This window comes from Falco peregrinus, chromosome 6 (genome assembly GCF_023634155.1).
Source record: "Falco peregrinus isolate bFalPer1 chromosome 6, bFalPer1.pri, whole genome shotgun sequence".
NCBI lineage: Eukaryota > Metazoa > Chordata > Aves > Falconiformes > Falconidae > Falco > Falco peregrinus.
In genome coordinates, this window is record NC_073726.1 from 50,702,363 (window position 1) to 50,728,032 (window position 25,670).

Below are 25,670 nucleotides of genomic sequence, written 5' to 3' on the forward strand. Positions count from 1 at the left end.
CTGTTTCCCAAGGACCTCAGATAAAACTTGGTAAGTCAGAAATAACACAGTGAATCTGAGCTCTTCTAGGACTGAGTTACTGGTATCTCATACAACAAAATCTGCAAAGGGAAGATATGGGCGGTCTTAAGGTGCAGTAATGCTGTATACTTCATGCTCACCTAAAAGTATGTGGGATACATTGTGAGCCAGAATATTCCGAAATACTTGGAACGCTTTCTTTTGAGGAATTCTAACACTTAAGAGCAAGGAGCTAAAGCAAAATAAAATTAAATGGGAAATTCATTTTCTGCCTACCTTGTCCAAAGATCAAACCTTTTGTATTCTCTCTCATTTTGTGCTAACAAATGACTCCATCACAATGTACGCTTCTTTAGAATAATTTGAAGTTGACATCACAGAATTTTTATATCGAGAAGAAATTGAAATTCATGGTGTTGGAAAGGAAGATGTAATTTAACCATCTAGTTAGCAGTGGGGAAGTTCTGGGTTCCAGTTCTTTCCTCTATGGAGGTTTTTTTCATTCCATCCCCTTATATATCAAATACAAAGTCTCTCATGGGAACAGGACCTACCTGCTCCTGACTGAGCATCCTAACCACTGAACTAAAGTTGTTTTCTGCTGATCAGTGACAAAACTTGAACAGCATGGCTGGGAAGAGTACCCTTTCTTCCAGTTTCATACCTTTAAAAGGGAACAGCCTGGCTGACAAAGCATTGCGCTATGAGCCATGAGTTTAAGGCTGTTTAAGCCTTAAACAGAGAAGGCCAGTTCTCTATAGTCCAACGCAAATGTAACCATTAGAACATTCCATGGAATAGTCTTGGATGTTTAATGTTTGAAATCCGTAGTTTGATGTCTAGCATATTTTTATTTTTTGACACATCCCAGTATCAATACAGATCACTGGATTTCGGCATTACTTGCATCTGTCCTTTATTACTTGACATGCTTAGTTCATTTGCATAAATCAGTTACCAAGCACGGAAAAGAGGGCTGAAAGAGAACTAGAGGTACCTTCTAATTTATTTATCTGTTTCTTTCATCATATGAAATAAATGAAAGTGACATATCACCAAACACGATGCTACTATCAAACCTTTAGGAGAGTTCCATGTGGTTTAATAGTGTTGTAAGTTAAGGTCTGATGTATATGCATGGGTATGTCTCTCTATCCCTATCAGCCCCATGCTCTGCACTTCATGGGTTCTTGCTTGGGGGCTGAGACATGTCCTGGCAGAACTTAAGTGTATGATGGAGCTTTTAACCCAGAGAGGGTGGTGAGACTTTCTTCTTTGCCCTCCTCTTCCTAAGGTACGAAAACTTCTTACCCCACCACAGTCTCTGCTTTTGGCCGTTCCCATGCCTAGACCCACAGCCTTCTACTGACTTTGTGTGTGGCATTTCTGTTTTGCTCTTGTGCTTTGCTAGTAAAAAGAAAAGCCCTTCCAGATAGATGGTGAACACAACCTGTCTCTTGTTTAGTTCTCTCATTGATGTAGACAGCACAACGCCAGCACTAAGGGAAGAAAAGGTTTTGGAGAATCAGCAACAGTGAGTCCACAGACAGAGCATGTTAGCTGGTCAGGACTGTGCAGGATGGCACTGAAGACACAGAAACAGTATTGTGGATAATGCAGCAGTATAAGTTTCTGATAATATTGATATGATTTAGTATTGCTTATATTTAAAATTATGACATTATCATAGTAGTAGTAGTATTTCATCCATCAGGCTCTGATCCTACCAGATGCAAAGGCAGGGTCAGCTACACAAATAATTTTTGATGGAAACTCATCAACATGCCTAGGTAATCCTGTAAAGGTTTGCCACTAATACTGCCTAGCAATTTACATCCTACAAGATTATTTTATAGACTTAGGAGATTTGTTTTTTAATGGCTGACAAGGATTTTAAGACTATTTCTTTTAAAAATCTGTTTGGCTTTACAACATCAATATGTTGTGGGTACAAACATTGTGTATTTTATTAAACACATCAGGTAAGACTGAAATTTCTCCTTTGCATTGCTGATAGATATTTTCATTAGCTATCAATAAATTTCAGAGAAACCATTAAACTGTAACCATTTAAAAGTTTTATTTTTTAAATGTTGTGGATATTGGAAATATAGTTAGAGATCATAAAACTTGACTGCTACAGTTTATTGTAAAAATAAACTAAAACTATCTGAAGGTGTAAGAGGTTTTCAAAGAAATCTTAAAAACTCATTAATAAGTCAAGTAAAGTTGTTGTGAAGGACCTTCTGATGAATTAGTGATTATTTAACCTTTCATGACTCAAAAGTGCCATTAAGAACATCACAGACAAAACCAGAAGTGACTGGGAAGATCTTGCTCTCTCGCTTACCCTGGAGCAATGTCTGTATATCCAAGTTATTTCTCCCTTAGCTTTGCATTATGTGAGTCTTTTCTGTTGTTTCCTTCTGCTATTTTTCTGAGGGAATCAGTTTCTCAAAATGTAATGCCACTGAATAAACAACTAAAACCTACTTTTCTATTATTATTATGAAAGAAGATTTTAATTCATGATAAACAAAGGTTTCATGCTATGAAGCTGAAAGGAACCCTTGTGATCATCTAGTCACATACGGGTTTTTCATCCATATGACTGCTGTGAATGAATTCCTTTGTGAACCAGAGCTATCTTTTTGAAGAAGACTCCCGTCAGCCATAGTATTAATTCAAGCCTTAGTTCAAGCTCTAGTAGTACAGCATGTAGTTCCTCCATCATATGTACCTAAAATGTACCTAAAGACTGTTGAACTTTTTCTTATTGCCTTATCCATCACAGCTGAAATTCTCTCTTAGGTCAGAAGTGTTATGAATCAGACCCGCTACGAGAAGCAAATCTGAAGGCCCTTGTGTATGTGCATATATGTGTAAATAGATACTTTTAAAAATTAAAAGCCACACTTTTCTACCTGTCGTCTTGTATGGTTCCAATTAAATGAAGACAAAGGCAACTGAGTCTTCAAACGCTGTTTCTGTATTCAAGGATGATGTCAGCAGTGGAGATCTGCGGTATCCCTCTGCTTCTGTCTTGGCAACAAGTTCAAAAAGGAAGTCAGAGAATGCGAGCGAATCAGCTGTGTATAATGCAGACAAGCAAACAGGCATCTCCTCCTCCCTGGGTAATGCTTTGGAGCACATTGTGGAGCAGCTGGATGTTTTAACTCTAGTAAGTGTACAATAACAGATAACACTTGCAGTAGAAAATGATAATGCAGTCAATGGGCAAAAAACTGAGGAACTGTGTTCATAAATCGGAATGTTAAAATCTATGGGTTATTTTGAATAGTTGTATAGTCACGTGACTCTACAACTTTTTTCTTTCAGTAAATATTGATCACGTGTATTGTGTTTGCTAAAGTGAAAGCTTCCAGCTACAGAATCGTAAAGATTATTGTTGGATTTTTAACTCTGGAGGAAAATTCAACATTTTTCAATAGTGGGATCCAGCATAGATTTGCCAGAAACCAGTTGTTTAGCAGACATTGTCAGATTCCAGCTTGAATAGTCACCCATTAGGAGGGGATGAGCAAAGTCAATTGGCAGTGTACCATTAAATCCCTTTTCAGACTTAGTGTTCAAGGTGTTGGCTGGCTTAGATAGGAATCTACGTAGTGGAATAATTCCCAGTGTCAATGAAACTGCAAACTAGTAGTCTCCGTCAGTGGCTGAGTCACTTGTTTGCAAACGCTCAATACTTCTTTTTTAGTAATCCAGATTTAGCCGATCTATGTTTTAAGAAACTACTCTGTCTGTAATACATCTGCATTAAACCAAATCAAAAGGGAGTGGCTAAGGTTTTTATTCTGCACTCTTTTGCAATAAATATGTTAACTCAAACAAGTTTTGGGAAATATGGAGTGAAGCCATCAGTTGAAAATTACTTGTGTTGTAAATTGGATTAAAAAGAAACTGCCAGTCTGTGTCCAGAAACCTACCTTTTCTGATTAAGGTAATCTCTTGGAGAATGCCTTTTAATAGTGGGGTTTTTTCTCACTTCCTTTTTTTTTTTTTTTTTATGCCTTAGAAGTTTCTTTTAGGATTTTGGAATACATCATTTAGGGTCACCAGTGATGGCTGTTTTTCTACTGAAATATGGATGCAGCTTTCAAATAGTGTTTCAGAGTAATTTATATATGCAAGGATGTATTTCTCTCTCAGAGAAAATATTTTGTGAAAACAATTTTAAACCTTTAGACAATCTCCATAGATGCAAAGCCACTATTTTTAAATACAGTTATAAATAGTGGAATAGCTAAGGAAAAGCCATCCTTAGGATATTTTTTCCTGTTGATTTAAGGTGATTTTTCTTATGTTACTGTGTTGTACACTTTTATGATACTGTGTGAGTAATATAAAACCAAATTGAAATTACCGTCCTTTTCACACAGACTATTTCAATCCTGGAACAACGTCTGACTTTGACTGAAGATAAATTGAAAGAATGCTTAGAAAATCAGCAAAAAATGTTACTTCAGGGAAGACAGGAAGAATAAAAGATGAAAACAATATGTATTGATGAATATGTTCCATATATTCACGAGGAAAAATAAATGTTACTTCATTGAATTTTGCTATAATAAAAAATCCACCTTTCTTAACAAGGCAATGTAATAAAAACTGAAGACAAGAAAAAACCCCCACGTTTTTAAACATTGGTAGAAAGCAGGTATTCTGGTTATATGTTTAATAATGTATAGCCCAGTCAAAACTAAGTTTGTAGGATAATTCTCATTGAACATTACAGGATTCTTATTTCAATGTAAGATCTTTGAATATGACTAAGCAACAAATTACGTATTTTAGGTGAATAGCAGTTATTATGGAAGTGCACTGTGAGGTTTCTTAACTCAGGTAAGGATTGTGAAAATAATGGTCTTTGTGCTAAGGCAACATTTCTCAAGCATCTAAATTAAATAAGACCTAATTAGCCCTAACTCTAAAAATGCCAGAGGTTTTCTTTGTCCCTTACATACCCTCAAATATTTTACCAATAAGTAGCAACAGTAACTCTTTATCTTCTAAACATTTTAGCGATGATTGCAGGAAGATACAATGTAAAAACTTTTAGTTATAAATACGAAAATGAAGTCACTTAAACTTTGAAAATAAGATTGCACCTGTGTGAATTCAGCTGCAAGACTGAAGTTGAGCACTTCTTCTGATCTCATCCCCATCAAAATTCATTTTTCAAATTTAGAAAAATAAAAGTCAGCTTCATACTTCTGAAGAATATATTTGAACCAAACAAAATTATGCAAAATCTGTATCATAAATACAAAAGATTTGCATCCTCCAAGGAGTACAGGTGCTCAAGCTTTGCATGCTAGGAATGTCCCCCATCAGTTAATGAATGAAGCCATAAATCAAGAAAGACCTTGAAATGTATGATGCTTTTGGTTTAGTTCTAATAAAAATGTAATTTTTAGACAGGCAATTGTAGGTCTTGTCTTTTAATAGAAAATGTCTATGCTTCTTTATGTCTACCTATTATTTTTTAATTGCAATTGCAGAAGACCTGTTGTAAATCCACAGTCAAAACTAGGTAGTCATCCATTTCTGCAACTTCACACTTAGTATGTTGAAAAGTAGGACACTTGAAATAGGGGGAGCATTTTAATCCAATTCTGTAACTGACTGTATATAGCTAAAGCCCATTTCCCAGGCTGAACCTCATTAACATCAATAGAGTTCAGCTTAAGTACAGAAGCTCACTGTGCAAATACTATTGCAGTTCAAGCCAAAGCAATGAGCAGTCAGTTTTTCTTTTACAATTTTCCATTTTCTGTCATAGTAATCACCTTCAGATAGCCAGATGTCACCACGCTTGCTTGGTAAACTCTGAATTTTACCAATAACCTCAATGTAATTTCAGTTCAGTCTTATGTAGTACTTTTTATCACAAAGAAGTGGTCCCATAAAAATTTTAGATGCAACTACTTCTATGCAACACCCTAGCCACAGATTTTTTTGTGAAAGGATTCTTACATATTCCAATGTAAACAGCCTGACCTTTGATTATGCAACTGTTTTAATGCTATATAATGCATAGTTATGTAAATACTGTCTTTTAGGTCAGGTGGACTTTGCTTTCTGCATTTGCAAATATTCTTGTGGTTTTTGCCTTTTCTTGGCTCCATTGGAAGACACAAAAACATGTAGTTATTAAAATCCTTTGCTTATTTCTTGTTTTCTTTAAGTGGAATATATGTATGGTCTAAAACTATATTGTTTTGGGGGTTTTGTTAAGCTTTTCAGGAGTATTTATCAACAAGATCTGGAAATTTCTTTTCCATATTTTTTAATAAATTCTGTTGAAATTTTCCTTTCTGCCTTAGTTTCTATCACTAGTCCTTCTTCCTTTTCAGTACCTATTATCTGGAGCATTTACTACTTAATCCAGTTTATTCCTCTGCTGTTTGTGAATCTGGTGAAGTGACGTAACATTTCCAAGATTAAGATACGTTCCTGTCACTCTTTCAGGTGGTCTGTTGATATCAAAACTCAACATGCATGGCTCTTGGGATGCCTGTATAACTAGAGAACATGATGGAGGTATTTTCCTCAAGCTGTTATGGCTCTCCTGAAACATATCCAGATAATGTGATCTTTCTTTTAAAGGAGCATTGATGTGGGATAGTTATCTCATTCTCTTGATCTGTATAATTTCAAATAAAGCTATAGAATAGAAAAACTTCCTTTAAAAGCACGTGAAGAGGCTGGTTAAACTATCTGAAGCCTTTAGGGTTTGTGTTCTGGTAAATAAATGGTGACTTGACTAATTTGAATTACCTTATAGAGTTAGAGGGAAATGACTGCTGTTTAGCCTTAGTTGTGCTTCTGCACCACGTGAAAAAATAATTGCATGGGTCTTATTAAATTATTATGAAAAGTATATCTGTATTGCAGATGGCAGTGAAATACTGAAAATCACCCATGCTTGTTTTAAACAAGCTGAACCGTGTACCTCATACAGTCCTGCTTTCTTCAAGCTAAGTTATCCCTCTGACAGCAAAATGTAAATAGGCCACCCTGTTGGAGAAAGGCTGCTTCCAGCATCCAGGCCAGCTACTGCAAAAATGGCTCAATTACTTGTTAATAATAATAAAAAAATAACTCTAATGTCTCAATGACGTGCAATAGATCCCTGAGGTTTGTTGGGGAGAGGGAGAAGGCAGCAGCAGGAATAACCTCTCCTGCCAGTATCACTGGGGGACTGTCTCTGGAGGAACCCAACTTCAAATTTCTGATGTGTCAAAGTGTTACGCGGTAGCTCAGCAATTCATTTTATGTGCTTCTGCAGACATTTTGAAACAAAAATGCTCTTACAAATTGAAAGAAATGCTGCCAGTTACTCCTGTGTCTTAAATTTTATTTGTAACTCTCATCAAAGTTTAGTGGAATTTCAATGGAATTTTTATCTTGGGTAATACATAAAGCACAATGTTGAGGCAATAAAGGTATTTTTCTCAGTTTTTCATTTTGGATGGCAATACGCACTTCCTTTGGGAGCATGTTTAGAGGTTCCTAATTATCACCCAATTGTAGACACCGAATGGCTAAATGTTGCAATGTTGGATCTTAAGGCATTTTACTTTTTCTTTTGATCTGAACATAGAGGTTTTCAAATACTAGGGCCAGTTTATGCCAATAGTCCATTATGCTCTATGGACCAGCCTGACAACCTAAACTCGGTTCTGGGTTTTCTCTTTTTTATTTTTTGGAGGTTGGGTGTTTTTGGTGTGTGTTTTGGGGGGGTTTTTTTGTTTGTTTTTTTTAAACACTCATTACATTCTCCAAAAATTTTCAGTATTTGCTTTTTACTACTGTTGAAACATTTTTTATAAACTTACGGTTTTGGAAAATGTTCCTGGAGGCAAATGTATCTGAACAACTCCCTTGTCTTTGGGGGATTGTTGTTTCTTGTTTTTGCATGTGTAAGATAATAATTCATTATTTGGTTATCTTTATGGTGAGAAATATAAAACATAGTTTAAAATTTTTATTAAACTAATCTGATTGGAGAAATTGTGGTAGAATAGGTTCTCCTCGCCATTTTAGGATGAGCTGAACAGATCCCTGTAGCATGAGGGATTCAAGAAATGTAACTTCCTGCCTTTATTTATATTTGTTTCCATAAATAAATATGCTGTACTATTTTTAGGCGAAACAGGGTTTTTTTCTTCCTGTAAGTCTGTCATGGTTTAACACCAGCCAGCAACTAAGACCCATGCAGCTGCTTGCTCTCTCCCTCCGCCCCCCCCCCCCCCCCCCCCCCCCGCCCCCCGGTGGAGTGAGGGGGCTCACTCCCCCCACCCCCCCACCCCCGGTGGAGTGAGGGAGAGAGACGGGTGAAAATGAGAAAACCTGTGGGCTGAGATAAAGGCAGTTTAACAGGTAAAGCAAAAGCCACGCATGCAAGCAAAGCAACAGAAGGAATTCACTTGCTACTTCCCATGGGCAGGCAGGTTCAGCCATCTCCGGGAGCTCAGGGCTCCAGCACACATAATGGTTACTTGGGAAGACAAATGCCATCACTCCAAACGTGTTGTGTGTCCCCCCTTCCTGCTTCTGTCCCCAGCTCTTTATTGCTGAGTGTGGTGTCATAACATCATATGTTATGGAATATCTCTTTGGTCAGCTGGGGCCAGCTTTCCTGGCTGTGCCCCCTCCCAGTTTCTGGTGCACCCCCAGCCACTCGCTGGCGGGGCGGTGGGAGAAGCAGGAGAGGCCGTGATGCTGCATAAGCGCTGCTTAGCAGTGACAAAAACACCCCTGTATTATCAACACTGTTTTCAGCACAAATCCAAAATATCGCCCCTTGGTAGCTACTGTGAAGACAATTAACTCTATTCCAGCCAAAACCAGCACAAAGCCATTACAGTGTTGCTGAATTATTTTCATTGCCGTATCACAGTACAAGACCACTCCTGAGTTTTCTACTGAGCAACAGTAGCTGCAATGTGTATGTATTTCCAGGGACACAGCTTTATGTAACCTGTTTACCTTGTAAGACTTGTAAAAATCAAATTCTGTACTCTTTGCCCCAAACAATTAATGAATATGTATGTTCACATTGGATCTAGGATCTGTTTTTGTCAGAATGCCCCCTCAGGGACTTTTGCATGCTTCAGATGCGTAACACAATTGAAGCCGTTTCTTTGTGAGAAAATAGGTTAATGACTTGCCAAAAGGCAGATGTTAATTGGAAAAAATGCATACAAGTCCTTTTCTTTATAATGTATATGGGTTGCACTTGTTATGACTTGCATCCAAGAACAGGTGCAATTTGAATTGACTCAGCTGAAGGGATGTGCTGAGTACACTCCTCATCAATTTCACCAGCAATTTTAAATCCAGCAGAAAAAAATGAGTTTCTAAAACTAGTCAGTGATTGACAAGCTGCATTTATTACCTGTTACAGAACATATTTATAACTTTGTATTGTAGTTAAACATCTTAATAACGTGAAAATAAGATCTCTGATTATTTATTGGTATTAAAGAACTTTACTGATGAGCTTCACCTGAGACAAAATGTGTCATCCCTTTCAAAATACTTCTGTAAGAGAGCCAGCAGTTCCAGACAAGGTACCACCAGTGTATTTGTAAATGCAACTTAAAGTGGGAAAATTGCTTATTTTCACTCACATGTTTCCTGCCATGAAGCTACACAATCAGATTGAGGTCTTCACTTTGCCTCGCTTTGTTTTCCCTGTCTTTAAAAGCAAAAATGAATAAAACAAGTGGAAAAAAATATCTGGGAGTGTTAGGGTCAGAAGAGCTGCTGTTTGATAGTTTAGTAGTTTGATCCAAGGGTCTCTGGAAACTTCTAGGCTGCTCATATGAGTCTGCTGGAGCAGGAACTTCAGTTTGGATCCATGTGCCTAACGTAACCTCATCCTTCAAGTCACTCCCTCACCTGAGGAGGGCTGAATCTAAAAGTCAGGCGGCTGGCAAGCAGCGATGGTCTAGACCAGCACAGGAACATCTAGTTCAGGAATCCCCCAGGAGCTTTGGCATTAACAGGGTTACTGAGGCTGCTGGCAACTGGGCTCATGAGGTTTCCCCACACCTGCAACAGGGACCCGGACATCTGTGGGCTCAGTGCACTTGCAGAGGCAGGAGTGGGCTGAGAAGAAATGCTGAGGGTCTCAGTACCATCTAAATACAGGATTCTGCAGCTCAGAGTAGCAGTCAGGCTTGTGAGTCCCTTTATGGCCTCTGCCCTTACAGACCTGGATAAAACAGAGGGATCCAATTTGTCTTCAAAGCTGCTAAAGGGGAAGCAATTGCCGTAAGAGAAGACAGCCATTAGCTCTCTTTTTCATCCTTCTGTGCTTTGTATTGTAATGAAAAAGTACCTCTGTCTCAAGTTTTTTCTTCCTCCTATCCCCAGAGGAAATCCCTGCTCCTTTTAGAAAGATAAAATCTTAGGAGAAAGTAGCAGGAACTGACACTCTCTGTGCTAGAGTGTGTTGCTGAAGCCTTTTCTGGCCACAGCGGTGGAAGTCAAAGGCTTACAGTGCTTACTCCAAACCCTGTATTGAATGTCAATTCTTTCATAAGGTTCAGAAGATTTACAAGATTCATAAGTGAAGCATGTTTGCAGCAGTCTGCTGTTTATTGGGACTTTATGAACAAGTGTCATAGAGACAGAAGTCTGGAAGGGTGAAAGCAGTAAAATCCTTTCTGATTTCTTTTAAGAAAGATTCAGGTGAGCCACGCACAAAGGATCCTGCTGCTTCATGCTACTTCCGCATGTCAAAAAGAAACCTATAAGATGAATGGGCTTGGGTGCTGAGAAGGACAGAATGCTCCTGTCAGCAGTTCTTCCTCATGAGAGCACATCGTACATTTTTTAATCATTCTTTTTATTAATATTCTCACCCTATGATACATGATGGGAGCACAGGACCCAGGATGTTTGCTAGAGCCTAAAAAGAGCAACTTGAAAGAGAAAGATGAGATGGTTGGCGATGGTTTCTGTCTATGTCCAAGTTCTGCACTGATTACTGGGGGTGTTCTGTTAAAATTACATGATGCTACACCGAAAAATTGATCTTGCGAAAAAGCAGAGCTTAGCTCTTAAATTATGAGACTTGAAAATTCTTGTACTTCACAAGACCAGCTTTCACTTCAAGGAAATTTTATAAATGTAATAAGATGCCATTAACTTTTCAGTTAAGCAGTGAGTGTAATCAGGCAAAGCATAGTAGATTATAATATTTGATTGTACGTAACCATACTGAGTGGTTTCGGTCTGTGCTGATGTCTCTCTACAGCTTCATTGCTGAAACACTGCGAGCTTTTGTGCAGCTTCTGCAATTTATTCAGTATAGACCTAGCCTATAAATAGCTGCATTATTGAAAGACTGTGAGAGGTTCATTAGAGAAGTTGCGATAGCCTCATTCGAGCCAGGGCTGATATAGTACCACTCCAAGTTACCAAGGAGTTTTCAGCATGTGGGTAACACTGCACATGAAGCTGGGCTTTTGGCCATGCGACAGAGTAGATGCCCCTGCAGTCATCCCCTCGATAACCCCAGCTGCATACTCTCACAAAGTACACTGCACTTCTTGCTGGCTCTGGGCACAGGGATTTCATTTCAAGAAAAAAAAAAGCTCGTGGGCACGCCAGTCTTGTCGCAACCCAGAGCCAGGATGCAGCCAGGGCGTGTGCTGGGGGCTGGGGCCGCGGGACATCCTGCCCAAGGTACCTACCCACCGCTGCAGACACAGCCAGGGACATTAGTCATCTTAAAATCACACACAGGCACAAGTACTTGCTGACTCAATAGGAAGTTGCTGCCTGAACTCAGTGGGACTTCTCACATGATTGAAGTTACATGCTGAAAATGTCTTATCTTGCACACTGTATTCACATAACCGGGGGGCAAAGAAACAAAATTTTAAAAGCAGCTGATGGCTGTTTTCTTTCAAAGGTACCTGGAAAACAAATATAGCCATTATAACTTGAGCTTCTGGTTAGTTTAAATGGGTGCTTTGCTATTTATTTCACAGATGTCTGAACTAGAACCTCCCACTTCTGGCTCTGGCACTTAGGAAAATCAAGAGTATTTGGGACCAAGTTCCCAGGTTGTACACAGACGTTACCCTATAGCCTTTTGGGTACTCCTTTGGAAGAGAAGCTAGAATGAGAAAGGTTTCCAGTATCCTTCAAAACCATTAAAGAGGAAATATCCCTCATTTTTTTCTGTTTTTCTTTTGTAAAGAAAAATGTTCTTAGCTATTCTGAGTTGTGTATGTGTTTTCCACATTTCTCTCTTAAGATGTTTGAGTCAGTAATTTCAAAGTGAGAGAGTTGTGCTCTTGTTACATAATCTGAGTATCGGGAGGGAATTATCCGTATTTTCCTGTCTAATGGATTTGGGAGGAACAGGGAGGAATACAAAACTAACAGTCTGTAATATCTGAAAAATGCTATTCAGTATGAAAAAATGATGGATACAATAAAATCGCTCTGTCCTCGCCCAGCATCTTACCAGTACTTTTACATTTGTGTACATTGTAAGGTAACAAAGCTGAACCTTCAGCACTTGCTGAAAAAAACCAGACTGAAATGCCTAAGGTCTCATTTTTAAGATTTGGCCCATGTAAGGAGTCACTTAAAAAACTATATATGATGTAGCCCATTAATGTTAGCTATGACACACCCAGTTCCTCTCTTCCCTTTTTTTATTATCTGAGGAACGATTATGCCACAAGAAACACTGGCTGGGAGGTTTCCAACAGCACAGGTTTTTGTCAGAGAATGCTGATTTGTTGTAAGCAGAATGTTTCGCAGCAGCATCTCTGTTTGGATGAACTTCCGATGAAACACAGGCAGGTTTCCATCACAAGCCCGCCTGATTTCCTGCCAGCTTGCCTGGCAGATCTCCAGGCTCCACAGCTCCCGGACAGCTCTGGACTGAACCTGTGATTCTTCCTGACTTCTTTTCTTGATATTTTTTTCTTTCTTTTAATTAGAGGGAAAAGGTCTTGGGAGAAATACACATTGACTCTGCCTGGCTTTTTCTGGTTGTTCAGAATTAAGTACTTTGATAATAAGGAGCTTGCACAGCCCAGTTTGTTACATGGGAGACCCAGAGCATCCTGGGTCTCTTCTAGATCCTCTCTTCCAGACAAGCTGCTCAGGTTAAACTGCCTGGAAGCTAAAGCATTTTCATACCACATTGAGCTTCATTTCTGAGCATTTTCAGGAAACCTAGTGCCAATATTGGTCTCCTCCTCCCTATTTTCTAAGTGCCTAATTGCACTGTGGTTTCTCTGTACTAGCAGTGCCCTTCAGCTCTGTCTCTTTCACTCACTCCTCCCAGGCCAGTTTCTGGTACAGAGGCTGCATCAACCTCTCTAGCATCTTCTGGGCACTCATAGCTGCTGGAATCATGGAAGTGAGGTGGCTTCCTGGGACCTTAGGCACAGAGATACACTTTAAAAAATCTGCCTCAGTGGCCAGCTGCTTGTGCCTTGAATGCTGCTTCCTGGTTTATCTGCTCCATCTTCCCTTGGTGCCAGAGATATTTCTCTGCACGTCAGTCTGAATCAGCTGCGGGGTGCCAGTTGTTTCGTTTTTTTCTCTTTAAATGTGGGGTTATCTGAGGGCAGGACCATGTACAGGCGTGTGCCCAGGGTCCTGGAGGCTCAATAGATGAAGCAAGGTCGGGAAGGCAGATAACTTCTTTCACCTCAGGGCTCATGCTGTGGGCAGCAGCTTTATCTGCCTCTGTACTCCAGGCTCTCATATACGATTCTTTCCTTCAGCCCATCAGTTTCATCAGTATGTTAATTGTGTCTGTGTACTTGGGTCAACTTGGCTTTGAAAAGCATGTGACTGAGAAGAAGCATTTGGCCAACATTGAGAAGACCTGGAGATTTAAACTCTGGATTTTATTTGGTCTTGGTGTTACCAAACAATAGCTGTAAGCATCATCTTAATATTCTCTTTAAGCATTAGAGTATCTTGGTTTTTCCATACCTCTCAGTTTTAATATTTTCTCAATCAGGAAAACCATTACATCTGAAAGTGGATTGTCCAAGAGGCTAGTGCAACCAGCAGGATTAGACTGTATTGCTGTCACAGCATGGCCAGGAGCTATAGAAAGAATGGGGAAAGAAAGGGTTGTGCCCCAGTATAAATTCCTAGGCAGTGCTGTAAGCCCTGCCAGACCCTGAAACCTCCAAGAATAAGAAGGGGGGTTCAGGTTTTAGGGGAGTGAGTGGAAAAGGCAATGCCAGCAGAAGCTGAATGCGGGCAGAGAGAGAGAGATAGGGAGCAGACAAATATGAACCCCATTCTGCCTAAGTCCAGCCTCTGATAATTAGGTTGAACAGCTTTCCCAAACGTACCCACAATCTCTGACTCCTTCTGCATTCATTGTTTGTCCCGCCTATATTGTCCATCCTGCTGTAGCCCATCAGTTCTTTCCTTATCTCTTCCTCTCTATGTTTTCACCCTTACTTCTCTCCCATCCTTTTCCTCTGAAAAAATATTTTGCAGCCTACAATTAGTGCACTTGGCTGAAGTCTTGTTGGGCATATCAGGAAGTATTCTAGATCACACATGGGTGGAGTTTCCCAAAAGCATCAATTTTGTATTAATGTTGTATATATAAACAATGGGCCTGCCAAACCCTGAGCAGTGTGAGGCAACCTCAGAATGCTGTGCCTCCTCACAGATTTCTGTCGTGGCTTACCTCACACAACAGAGACTCCATGGCCTCCACAGTCACACAGGAAAAAGTGACCATGGGCATAACCTCAGCATACACCAGGAGGAATCTGCCTCCTGTTCGCTCGTTTCTTCTGAGCAGTCTGAAGCATCAGTTCCAATACTGTTCAGTAGATGCCTGTCCAAGTGGCCATTAAGAAGTCGTGATGGGTAACACAGAAGTGCAGACATATTTTCAAGCTTGTGCGTGAATTACTAAGCTCATTTCTGCCAGCTGTTGGGGGATAACGAGCTGTATAACAATTACATTGTTTGTAGCAGCTATGGGATCAAGTTTGAATCAGTACAGTGTCTGCAAGAGGATTTGAAGTAAATATTACAGTTCATACAGCACTAATATGGCTCGACATACAGACTCACTTAGCCGATTTGGGAGCCCTGACTCCTGGTTAGGAAAGTGGTGGGCAAGAGCCCTTATAATTATTTCAACCACAGACCAGGAGTGCCACAAATAACACTCATTTACTGCATTTCTCTTCGTAAGAGGCCATTCCCACAAATTTCCCAATGTTTGAATGAGATTTTCCATGCTAGGTATCCTTTTCAGGATTAAATTATCTAGAAACTTTCAGCCTTTTTGAAGAAGGAGTTAATATGTGATCCTGTCTTTGGATCTTCCCTGGAGGCCTTCTGTCATCAGAAAGCATATGGACAGCTGATGGGAGCAAACTGGTGTAGGAGACATTCCTTCTGAGGGCACAGGCAGGCAGCTCACTGGAAGCTGTCACAGAGAATGACCCAGGCCAGACAAAATGTAGATACAGTGGGACCAAGACTAGCTCAGCATGAAGACTAAGACTGGGGAAAGGAGGCAGAAGATCCGAAAACTGCAAGGGTGGATGGGGACAGTATGAGACACTGAGGAGTTTGAAGCAGGACTAAGGAGATTTGTAGTGTTGGCAGAAGTCAGGCTTGGGGCAACAGGAAGAAGTGGCCCTGGTCCATTAGACCCCGTTTCCTACCAGTCTGCAGAGCAGATCTTTGCTTAACTAAACATCTACTGAGCCACTTGCTTGGTGTCTTCCTCAGCTGCGCACCTTCCTGTGGCACGAGTGAGCACAGCAGATAACACCCTGCTCCTGCCATTGGTTGCCCCACCTGCTCAAGAGGCAAAGGTCAAGGTGTGAACCTAAAAGCATGAAGAAAATGCATGCAGAGAAAACTGTCTGGTATTGTATGTTAAAATCATTTTACTAAGGCAGCTCTTGAGAACTGAATTTTATCTCTGCATCTGTATCATCAGCCTGGCAGCTGTACTCTGTGTGGGAAGCAGTGGGATGGAGATCTGAAAAGGCTGGCAAGGAGGAGGATGTAAAACCCAAAACCTGGAGACTGCGAAGTTACAAGCAAGCGTTTTGAATTCTTGGTTGAGAACTGAAAGATGGTACAAGCGAGAAAACAAGAGAGTCTGAAGGAAGAGACAGTGCAAAGCAACGCTGTGATCAGATGTCCAGTCAATAAGTTTAATGTCAGTAGGAAGATGGAGAGAGGAGGCCCTTTAGAGGGATGTAATTAGTTCTGTATTAGAACTGTGAAAAGTAGAAATGTGAAAAGCTGCAAATGAGGTTGCCTGATATCCTGCCTGAGAAAAGTGTTCTGCTATCTATCTGACCATGGTTTTATGAACCATAGACCATGTTTATTTGTTGCTCTTCCTATTCGATTTTATGATGGTGAGTGCATCCTTTTGCATTTTTTAAAATCAATTTGATGCTTGCAGATTGATTTGCCACACTAACATTCTCTCCCTCTCGATCTGTTCAGCCTCTAACGAACATCCCACACAGTCTTCCTCTCATGTGTTCATGACCTCGCTGACTCCAAGGTATTTTCCAGCCTCCCAAGTACCCTGCAGCATTTTCCCCGTCTCCTACTTGCCAGTGGCACTGAGTAGGTATCACCTTGGCGGCCGTGCCTGCAACTCTGTGCCTGTTGAAGGGAGAAGGAGCCGCTCACCTGCTAGATGTTTCCCCACATGTATTCCTCAAGTGAGGGAAGCTGTATGCCTGGGAAAGGCAGCAAGTTAAGCATAGTGTCATCAGGGAGCCTAAAAGATTTGATTTCCTACAAAGCCCAGCTCTGCCACTGAGAGTGCTTTACCTCAAGCCATGTCTGCTGCTTCCCAGTTTGCTTTCTCCTGAAGTCCCTGGCATGGTGTACAATGCCTGGCTGTATGGCAAGAGGAGACAAGTCTTGCTTCGGAGTATATGGTGAGGGTTTGGGGCAGCAGCCTCAGGTAGATGCAGGGGCAAAGAAAAAGGAAACCTGCTCAGTGAACTAGAAATTCCCACACTCTGTTGTCAAACATGCTTGTTCACTGGTGTGGAAAAGGGAACCTGAGGAGAAGACAAATGAATTTGAATGCATTTTAATTGGGATTACAGGCATATGGTGTGGTGCCATTTGTTTTCCTCTTCCTGCTCTGTAGTGGGGCTCTAATACCTTCACACATTTGCCTTTATTTGTCATGTCAAAAGGGGAGACAGCAAGCAGCTTTTTCCTCCTCCCTCTTTGGGGGCCATGCTAAAAGCTCTCACTTCACCCTGAACTTTGTCAAAGGAACAATCATGATTTTTAGAAAAAGTGCAGCCAGATTGCAAAAGCAGATTAAACAGCTCTGACTTATTTTTATTAAACTTTTCAGCTGCTCCTTGGAGGACCTTTGCTATTTTCCAGCAGCAGAAAGGGATGGATTCCAGGGGAGAGCAGGGACGTGATGTCCACAGTACCACAAGCACACGATTCACCAGCAGCTGGATAGCTATCTTTTATAGTTATGATAGCATATTTAGTGTTTAGTAAAAAGCTACTTAGGGAGCTGTTTCCCTTGTTGTACAGCAGTTTGTAAGCTGTAAGATTCAGACATAAGCCTTTAATTATGCCTAGCATCTCCGCAAAAGCAATTTCAGTTCTCTCCCCTGCCTCATGCAGCATCTTGGGATGCTCTGCATTTGAATGTGAACAAGCTATTGTTTAACATGGCTTTAAATCATTACAGAAATGTTCTGTAGCATCCACTGGGAAAGCCTGCTCCCATCTGCCCTGTGCATTTCTCACAGTCTCTTTGGGAACCAGGGCCAGTAATCACAGAAGTTTTGTTTAAAGGTTAAGCACAGAGTAGCATTATCTTCACACACTGTGCAAGCTAACAACAGGTGAAGGTGTCGCTCAGAAACATTTATAGAGGAATGCAAAGATTAAGATTAAACATCTTTCCCGGTCTTCACATAAGCATCTTTCCATTTATTTTCCAAATGTGTATATGACACATTATAAGACTTGCAGGGGACTTAGAAGCTAATGCCCACTTAAAATAAAATGTCTCTAGCACAGCTGAAGCCAGTCTTTTGCCTCCCTCGACACAAGCCCTCTGTGGTAGACTTCGGTCAGCTCAGCACCATGGCATCCCAGCCTTACCCTAACTCTAAGTCTGTAGCTCCTGAATAAAAGTTGAGAGGTTTTTTTTCTTCTGAGAAATGTGTATGTTTTATTATGGCTTAGACTTGCAGAAAAAGCATGAAACATTGCCTAATGTTATTCAGTATGTCCTATATTTGATGCTCCTTTTGTCCCAGAGTTTCTGTTTCAAATAATGATGAAAAAAGTTCTATTAAATTTACATCAAAGGAAAGTTGGGGAAGCAGAAACATGAATAACAAACACATGCATAATATGATTCTGAACAAAGAAGCCTGTGCTGTCAGTGTGGCGATAGGCCGCGTGGGAACACATGTATGTCATTGCAGCATATTGCAAACACATGTGGGGGTCATCCAGATATGTTTGGGGGCAGCTGAGATCCCTGTTTGAAGGTAAATTTGATAGACTCTGGTTTGCACTCTGGCAATGACCGCACTTTACGTCTTTATAGAGTGGTTACCACAATCCTGTATGTGTTATCCCGCACAGGCTTCCACATACAGATGTGCCAAAGGAAGAGTGTAAAGAATATGTAAATAGCCAGTGTAAAGATTCACTGAAAAAGAAATCACAGACGAAAATGACATTCTGAAAGTAGTTCACACACATCTTTAAAATGAATGGGAAAAAAAAAATCATTAAATTGTAATGAATTTCACCCACCCAGACAGAGCTCCAAAACAGTTCAGCACTTTTACTTCTGCAGCAGCTTGCAATTTTACCGTCTGTTCCAGTGAAATGCAGAGCATGCCAAGGGGCCATGGCTCTGCATGGAAGTGAGGATGTGTTCGCCCAGAGCAACTGAAAGGCCCTGGATTCAGGTTCTTAGTTCAGAGCTCTTCCACAGGAGCTGAGGACATGCTAGTATTTTACAAAGGAGATTCTGACTGTTTGTTCTGGAAGTGATTTAGCATTTTATACTTACGCAGAAATAGGTATGCTTGATGTTTGCTAGTAATACTGTTTTGGTTGGTTTCATCAGGTATTTGGAATCTTGACCAGACACTGTCTATGACTGTGAACACATTTCTGTTTTCCTTTACTAGCAGCTCTGGCCCCTGTTCTGCGTTGTGTCACGCCCAAACTGAGGCAGCACCCCACTGACTGCCTGTTCTTTATCTGATTTTTCTGAATGTTCAGCACCCATAACATTGCAGCAGACTTTCAGAAGCGGACAGCCATCAGCTATGGTAATTAGAGTTGGGGTCAAGTTCTCAAAAGCACTTGGCATACTGCCCCAAGTCTGGTCCCAGGCACGGATACATACTGCTTTCCTGTAGGAATCGCAGCTCTGATTCTGGGAGTCACCCAATTCTGTGCCCCACAGAGGAGTCCTGGCTGGGAGGTGGGTGGTCAGGATGAAGGTGGCAGGTAAGTGCCTGTCACACGTGGTGATGCTGGCTTGTGATGCTTGCAGTGCCAAAGAAGGAGAGAAAAAATGACAATTCAGCTATTACAAAATGATAGTTATGAACAGGAGGAATCCATAAATACAATATGCATTTTATGCTAATAAAATCAGGTGGCTGACCCACTGCATGCAGGGATTGATGTGAAAATAGCCACTTAAGTTTTGGCACACTATAGCTGAAAATACTAGAGCAGGTCTTTAAACCTTGGGCCCCTACATTACTTTTAATGGATCTCCAAAAGGTACCTAAGGAAATCCAAGATTTATATTTGTTATGCTAGGATCTTAAATTTCTATCTACATTATCACTGAAAGATGCTTAGAGCTGCACAAATTCAAAACAGTTGAAAAAAACCCACTGGAATAGAATTACAATCAAACTTAAAATAGTTGTATTCAAGACAGTAACCACTAAAGTCAGTTGTAGCAGTAGGCTTCTTGAATTTCTGCCTCAGCAAAGGCAGAGCCAAGGGTGAAATAAGATGGATGAGACCACTGAACGTAGGATTAGAGTTATCCAAGTGCCTGCTGGCTCTTCCAATTGACCCTTGAAAACTATCCTACCTGTTCTGGGAGCAGAGTAAATGAAGGCAGTTTACCAGTTTTTAGACTAATCCAAACAAATGTTAAAGAGACAAACAAACAAGGGACAAACAAACAAAGGAAAAGTCCCCAAGCCAAAACCAAACAAGAAACCAAAGACCCTTGCCAGTCCCTGGAGGTAGGCAAGGTCACTGCCTGGGATTGCTCTCGCGACTCACAGGCAGGCAAAGCTGCTCCAGCTCAGACATGACGCAGGAAGCCATGACAACATGGTGATGCGACGCTGCTGGCACATGGGGCTTGGCTTGAGGATGAGCTCTCACTCCCCAGCCGTATCCCAGTGCCCTGCTAGCACAGCTCAGACTGCCATCCCCCAGCCTTACAGTGAGTAAAAGTGCTCACAGTGTGCCTGAATGCTTGTACAATGTCCCACCACATGCACAGACAGTTGCTGAAGCCCTGCCCTGCCAAGGTCGGTGGGAATTTTTGTTATTGACTTTTGTGCAGGCAGGATTTCCCCCATGGACACACACCTCCTCCCGGATGCATGGGCATGTGAGTGTGTGTGTATATGTATATGCTTTACAGTACTAAGTACTTACAGGAAGGCATCTTCTCTCTTCAAATGTTTTTCCTCAACTTTGTATTGCGTGAAGTCAGACCCTCGCTGTCACAGCGGCAGTTTCTCACAGCTTAATGGAGTTAAAGAGCCCTTCTTGCTCCTGACTGCTGCAATAACAATCAGGCTGGGAGGAAGGGGAAATGAGCAGTGCAGCACACGCTGTACCTTCCAGCCACCAGCTATTGTTAAGAGCACGTTGCTCCAGACAGAGTGGCAGCAAGGCATGGGGTGGGAAACAGGTGTAACCTGCCAGGAACACCACTCTAGCAAAGTCAGTTTTTAATTCAGAGGAGTACCCCTACTTCTCAGCTGCCTCTTCCCACCAAATTGAAACAGGTTGTACACTCCTGTTGCTCAGCACTTGAAAGCATAACAAACGCCTTTACAGCAAACCAAGAGCTCATTTTCTTATGCCAGCACTTTGGTCATTCATCTACAAAGTCACTAATCTTTTTTTCTTCAACTCCCTATCACAGCATAGCATTTCACATGCAACAGTTTGCTCTCAGGTGGTACGTTTCCATGTGCTTTGCTATAGTTTGGGTTCTTTACAAAAGATTCTGCAATCTCTCCTCCTTGCTTGCCCTGTTTGTCCAGCTTGGGTTTCTTCTACTCTCTTCAGAAAGTCCCACCAGCAAAAGCTGCCTAGGCTGTGGTAGCACCCATGGAGTACTTTGCTCAAGCTATGTCTACACAGGTGTATAGCCTGGCACTACTGGCCGGGTTTGGACTGCTGCTGGGTGGCCCAAGCCCAGTCCAGTTACCTCACCCCCTAAATTCAACTGCGGTGTGTTGTTGAAGACTGGCTGCCCTTGCTGAGTTCCTGCGCTGTTCTCAGACACCCTCTAGGATGGTTTATAAACATCAGCATGGCGGTCCTTGCCAGAGTGCATGAAGCCAACAACCCACATGTTCAAACCTCTTCTTTGTTTTAGTGCAGGAGTTACTGTCCTGCAGTGCAATATTAAAGCCTGTTTGTGGTCAGGTTTAGTTCACTGTAGATCTGCAGCCTTCATTGATGCCTGGTTTTCAGGTACCTGCCTCTGCTGAGCACTCACACATTGTGCAATGCAATATAAATGAGCATGTTCAGCCCAGCTGCCACACCATAAACAAGCATGATGAAAGAACATCACATCTATGCCTGCTACTACCCATCAGGGCATTATCTCTGCTCCTTTTCCTCCACTGAGGCCTGCAGATGAAGTACAGCCTTGTATACACCCCACTCGTGAAATGCCTTCCCTGGCTGGCTGTTCCCTGTCTAGGATTATCCACCAGCTGGGACTATCCACCAGCTGTAGGACACAGCTGCTTGGCAAGGGAGTCAGTGGACCATGAGAAGGTCTGGCATCTTCTATCCCTTACTAAGCATTTTCTCCACTTGTCCCTTATCTTTCTTTTCTGCTTATAGTTACTGGTTCTTTTTTACCACGGGATCATTTTGGGGAAAGAGAATCCACCCCCGCCTCCTCTTCCTCCTCATGCAGCAGCTCTAGACTGCTCTTGGTGGACTCTGCTTGGTTTCTTCAGGAGATAGCTCAACAACTTGCCAAAGCCCCACATATCTCCCCCAGCAGCTTGTCTCTGTCTTCCTCCCCTTCCGCAGCTGCTCTTGCAACACGCACGGGTGATACTGCCCTGTTTCTGGTAGCTTGGCTTATTTGGCTCAGCTGGAATGATGCTGAAAAACAATGGGAAAAAACCCTCAGAAATGCTTTCCCCCAAGGAAAATTCTCCTCTTTAAATAGCCCCTTGGCATTTGCAAGGAAAAATACGATTTTTATCTCATTAACATGATTCCCCAGTCATCTGCACTTCTGGGCTCTGTAGCTATTTTATGTTCGTCCCCAATATATGCAATTTAACCTGGAGTTATGATGTATAGACTCAGACTACGAGAAAAGGACTAGAGACTCTGTGTTAGTAATCAAGTTTGGCTTTATTTCACTCAGCAGTGACACTGGACAACGACAACTTACAAGCAATTTTGGACTGAACAAGATACATCTGTCCCTGTGCTGCAGTGGAGACACATCTGTCTGCGCCCCCAAGAGCTGTCGTTGTCTCCTCATCTATCACTTCCCACTTGTGGCATCACTTCATCTAGTCAACAGTAACTCACTGTCTGCACTGCCAAGAAACTTTGAAAATGTTCTGCATTTCATACCAGGAAAGGCCATAGGTGCACTTTGCATGTCAAATGCCTCAGAAAATGGTTCTGTGCTGCTGCAAACTCATCCAAAGTACATGTGGATACAGTTCTATGTTGCTGTTTTTTGTTTTGCTGTGTTGTTTTTGAGTACTGGTATAATGTACCCTAATAAATCTTCTTACATTTTGCTTTGTACCTTTCAGCATTGCATGACTTATGTCTGATTAAGGAATGAAGATGGGAAGGGTAAGGAGCCATCCCCATGTGGGGCTGAGCTGGCACAACCCAGGCCACACCATGTAAACTCAGCGATGTGAAGTCCAATCTCCCCTGTACTGTAAGTGCCCTTGTAGGAGTAATGAACTCGCCTACTTCTTACAGAAGTATAATGATGCCAGATGGTCTCCCCAAGTATGTTTCTATCTCAGTGTCTGGGCGGCTGAGCTGTCTGGGGGACAAACAGTGCCATCAGGATGATGGCTGAAACCACCCAGGATTCCTGGCTCAGGGGAAGCACCATGCAGGCATGTCTATACTGCTTCCAGGGGCAGATGAGGCAAGAAGCAGGACGGCTGTGTCCCCACTGCGCTAAACCCAAACCCATCATTTCTACACAGAGCTGGCTGGGATGCAAGTGCACCACCTCCCAACATGGAAAAGTGGCTGGGATGTGGGGCAGAGACCCGGGCTGTCTCCAGTGGGGCACTGCTGGAGCATGAACATTGCACCTGGGCCAGCTCTTCTTCAAGCCACTGAAGCGCCAGCACACTGCACTGCACTACCAGCCCAGCTCCCAGGGGATTTATTAGCTGGAGCGGAGAACCTGCCTTGGGAGCACTGGCTCACTGCCACCGCAGCCACTCCAGCGGCTCGCATCTCTCCAGAAACCAGAGTGCTGGGAAGGTAATGCAGCAACACCTAAACCCTCTGTGAGACTTAGAAGCAGTTGTACCTGCGTTGGCTGTATTATTTCCATTACCAGGAGTAGCCAACCTCTAGTAAGGGAAATCCTATGTCATTTTATAACATTAGGAAAACAGACACCACAGTCTATCATCAAGCCTCACAACTTAGGTATAACTGATCATAGATGACATGTACCACTGGAGAGATGCTTACCCACAGCTCCCATCTTCACAGTATTTCTTTTTTAACTCCTTGTGCTGAACAGCATTCTTCAACATTGGGCTTGCTAAAAGCACTCATGGTTCTGTCATGTTCTGTCCCCAGAAGTCAGTGATGACTTCAGAGGGAGCAGCGATGCCACTGCTGACTGTCTCTGAGAGTCCTTCCTCATGGAATATTTTGAGACTCTAGTTGGCCAAAAGAATATTTTTTAACCTTTTTATCAAAAAAATCTTTTAAAAATCAAATTATGTAAAATAATAAAAGGAAGTTTATAAAAGAAAAAAGTTTATAAAAAGTTAAAAAAGGAACATCTTGCTTTGAAGCACTGTTTATAAACATCAATAAAACATTTACATATTTTAAAAATCAATTTGTGATAGGATTTCTGATTTGTAGGACAACTTGACACTACTGTGGCTTGTCTAGATTGAAAACAAATTTCAACGTGTTGAAAATCCTCCCCAAAGTGGAAATTCCCAGATCTAATCTACTCTGAAGATCACACAAACAGCATTTCATATTTTTAAGGCAGCAGATCAGAACGGCATCATTGCTTTCTTCCATATGGCCAGAATGATGCAAAATAATATCTGGAGCAAGAAGAAAAAATAATCTGTGACTAGTTGGAATATAAAGAAAAAGAGCTTTGTTGAAATTTCTTTTCAGAGCATCATCCCTCACAGCTCGGAACCTCTCCGCATGAGTTTGGCATAAGCTGTGCTATGCTAAACCTCTGGCTTCAAGGCTTGCTTCTGCACTGCTGACAGCTAAAGGTGCAGAATCTGATCTTGGGCAATCTGCTCTGGCTGACCCTGCTCCGGGCAGGGGGCTCGGTCTCCAGAGGTCCCTGCCAGCCTTGGCCCCTTGCTTAAATAGCCCCTTCTCCTCACACCTTAACCACAGCCTGCCTCCCCTTTGCTCTCTTCCCTGCTGTCTTCTCCAGGAGCCACCTCCCCACAGCCAGCTCAGGGACGGCAGTGGCCATGACTGTCCCCTGCTGGGGACGCTGGCGTTGGGCTGCACCTCTCCACGCCCAGCATGACCTCTGTGCTGCCTGGCTAGCCCTTGCAAATGGCAGTGTCCCCCTGGAGAGAGGGCAGTGGTGTGAAGAGGTTGTGTTCTCACTGCCCAAAGCAGGGAGCTTTTTGCAGCAAAATGGTTGGTTTGAATGGCCTTTTTTCTCAGGGAAGAAGGTCTGTGCTTCCAGGCGTTCATGGGGCACAGGCATGGCAGCCACTGAGAGAGCAAAACTGGGCCAAGCTGGAGACCCCGCCAGGCAGTGCCAAAATAGCCAATTACTGCATAGCCCATTAAAAAGAGAATGGCCTAAAAGTTATCCTGCACTAATGGCATCAGTACTCCATGACTCCCTTCCAAGAAGCTGAGATCAACAAGTCATTTGCAAGAGTTAAAATGTCTTCAAATGTAAATGCAAGGGTTCACAAGAGCCACTGTTCAAATAAAAAGTGATGAACAGAAGCCACAATGTCTTACTTAAGACAGAGTTATGGAAAAAAAAATATTTGCAGAAATCTAAGCAGCTGCCCTGAACTCACCATTTTTTAATGTAAATGAAACATTTTTTCCTGTGTCAGGTCTCCAGTGAT

The 25,670-nt window shown here is 41.9% G+C and overlaps 1 protein-coding gene across 13 annotated transcripts in view; it reads left to right on the forward strand.

The window, feature by feature from the left end:
* The window catches only part of POC1B (POC1 centriolar protein B), a 72,264-nt gene extending 49,133 nt beyond the window's left edge, over positions 1-23,131 (forward strand). For 2 of the 13 annotated variants that reach the window (XM_055807443.1, XM_055807440.1), the window contains 2 exons: positions 13,818-13,975; positions 16,028-22,726. In XM_055807443.1, coding sequence (XP_055663418.1) covers positions 13,818-13,973 — 156 coding nt within the window. In that variant the 3' untranslated portion in view covers positions 13,974-13,975; positions 16,028-22,726. The other 11 variants (XM_055807437.1, XM_055807436.1, XM_055807439.1 and 8 more) reach the window with 9 other exon arrangements.
* Positions 23,132-25,670: the final 2,539 nt, after the last annotated feature.